General features: G+C 40.8%; 1 protein-coding gene across 1 annotated transcript in view; it reads right to left on the bottom strand.

Moving 5' to 3' along the window:
- The window catches only part of LOC125037702 (DNA topoisomerase 2-binding protein 1-like), a 29,675-nt gene that overhangs the window by 4,543 nt on the left and 22,632 nt on the right, over nt 1-2,500 (bottom strand). Inside the window, 1 exon segment of the mRNA XM_047630894.1 lies at nt 378-508. Within this exon segment, the coding sequence (XP_047486850.1) occupies nt 378-508 (131 nt within the window).

A 2,500-nucleotide genomic window follows, 5' to 3' on the forward strand; every position in this document is an offset into this window, starting at 1 on the left:
AAGACACTATCAACCAACCACAAAATGAACACATACATACATAAGTTCTCCCTCCGCCCTTGGTGACATCTCTATACCACAAAGAAAAAAAAAAAAAAAAAAGCAGCTTTCAACACCACAAACACTATTTCCATCACCAACTACAACACACACCACTAACAACAACAATCATACTACCTACAAGATTAGGAAACACACATACAAAATGAATTACAATTACATTATCAACAAACATAACAATTACACCACCAAAGAGAACATTTATCCTAATCCCACTACCAACAAAAAACAATCATACAACCAACAAATAAAACAACTACACTACAAACAAGACCAACACCCCCCCACCCCCACCCCCACCCCCTCCACCAACGCACCTGCTCCCTTGCGTTGATGATTTCCTGAGTGTCCTTGGTGAGTTGGTTCTGGAGGTGCAGCCTGGCCTCTCGCTCTTGCGGGTCGTCCCAGGTGATGGCCGTGTTCTGAGACTCGGCCACTTCCATGGTCGCTGGAGGGTGGAAGGAAGGTGTAAAGGTAATGTTAATGTTAATGTTAAGGATAATGATGGTGATGATGATAATGATGATAATGATGATAATGATAAAAATGATAAAGACAATAATAATAGTAATAATAATAATATTATTATTATTATTATTATTATTACTATTATTATTATAATCAATCATAATAATAGCAATAAAAACATTAATACTATTGTGAAGTAATATAAATCTTCACTTAGTACTGTTGGGTCGGCAAGGGGCATCTCCCTTGTCTCCTCCAGACGCACTACAGAAACTAACCAGTGTGGGACAAGGGCTACATCAGTACTTAGTATAGACCTTGATGCGGGAACCACTAAGGTCAACGTATTCCAACCTGACACAACTCCTGCAATTACGTTGTGCTAGTTTAAATATCACCCATTAACGCAGGACCATCATTTCCCCCCAGCTTATAGGATGAATCGAATAAGCCATATGGATAAAGAATAAACGAATCGTTAATAACGAAAGAATAAAACAAATAATTAATAAAGAATGAACAGCCACTTGATAACAAATAAACGCAAAAATACTAACGAGTAAAACGAATAAACCCTATTAACCGAAATACTTAAAAGCCGTTCCACCTTTTGTCTCCAATCGCATTTATTATGCAGGGTATATTTTAGCCTTATTCATATGCCGCACTCATTCCATCCACACTGCCCTTTCTACTACATCTCTGATCAGGGTGGGAGGCACCATTACTAACATCCTAAAGAGCTTTATTACCTCGAGAGCACGAGTGTATTCGAATTTGTAAACAAACCTCCTCCCGAGACCATAGCTGTAACAAACGCTATGGTATTCGCGTTACGGAGCCTTTCACGAAGAAGAGGGAGAGGGAGAGGATGAAGATTAGGATGAGGAATAAGTATAAGAATAAGAGGAAGAGGAAGAGGAAGAAGAAGGGGAGGAAGAGGAAGAAGAAGGGGAGGAAGAGGAAGAAGAAGGGGAGGAAGGGGAGGAAGGGGAGGAGGAGGAGGAGGAGGAGGAGGAGGAGGAGGAGGAGGAGGAGGAAGAAAAGAAGAAGAAGAAGAAGAGGAAGAAGAAGAAGAAGAAGAAGAAGAGGAAGAAGAAGACGATGACGGTCTTTCCGTAGCGTGCTAGCGAACGCTGGTCATGCGTGTAAATAGGAAAGACAGCAACACTGGTGTGGTTGCTGTAATATATGGGTGTTTCAGAGAAATATTTTCAGTTCTCTCTCATAATTACCTCCACTGTAATCATAAATTCTATTAGCTGATTACCATTACGTATCCCCCTCATGTATTTTGTGTGTACGTATCCCTTATGTAACCAAGAGTCGCTGTACCCTTTGCCCCAGAGTAAACCTACAGCTCAACAGGGCACGGTGCTTCATTCACCTTCCCCCCTCTTATGGAGTATTGAAAAAACTTCCCAAATATAGCAAAAGGTGAAGAAAAAAAGGCGTAAAAGACAAGGCAGCAGCTGTACTCTGTCTCCAAGCTCAGAGCGAGAGGGGATATAGGCCAGAACATCCTGGGGGATATGGGAGAAATAGAGAAATAAAGCATGTGACTAGGACCACTTGAGAGTTAGACCAATGCCACGTCGTACCTGAGAAAATCAAGATCCACTTAAGACTGAAATCCGGAAGAAATGTGGGTGCAAGTGATTCACAATTCTCTAAATAATTCTAGTAGGCCCAACCTAGCCCTTACTAAGGTGCAGACATAACTGCCCTGCTGCTGGCACTCAAAATCAACTGTCGTGGAAATGGCCCAAGCAGAATATAATCTTGTCTTGCCATACATTGACTGGAAGTCTATTAATAAAGACTGTGCACTTTTGAGCTTCAAAAGACATTGTATTCTATATTTCAAGTTGCAGAAAATCCCTAGAGAAGAGCAGGCAAACTGTACTGTATTCAGGCCCTCAAATACAACAAATGAAAATAATATGCAGATTAACAAACAAAGATATGGAAG

This window comes from Penaeus chinensis, chromosome 23 (genome assembly GCF_019202785.1).
Source record: "Penaeus chinensis breed Huanghai No. 1 chromosome 23, ASM1920278v2, whole genome shotgun sequence".
Lineage (NCBI taxonomy): Eukaryota > Metazoa > Arthropoda > Malacostraca > Decapoda > Penaeidae > Penaeus > Penaeus chinensis.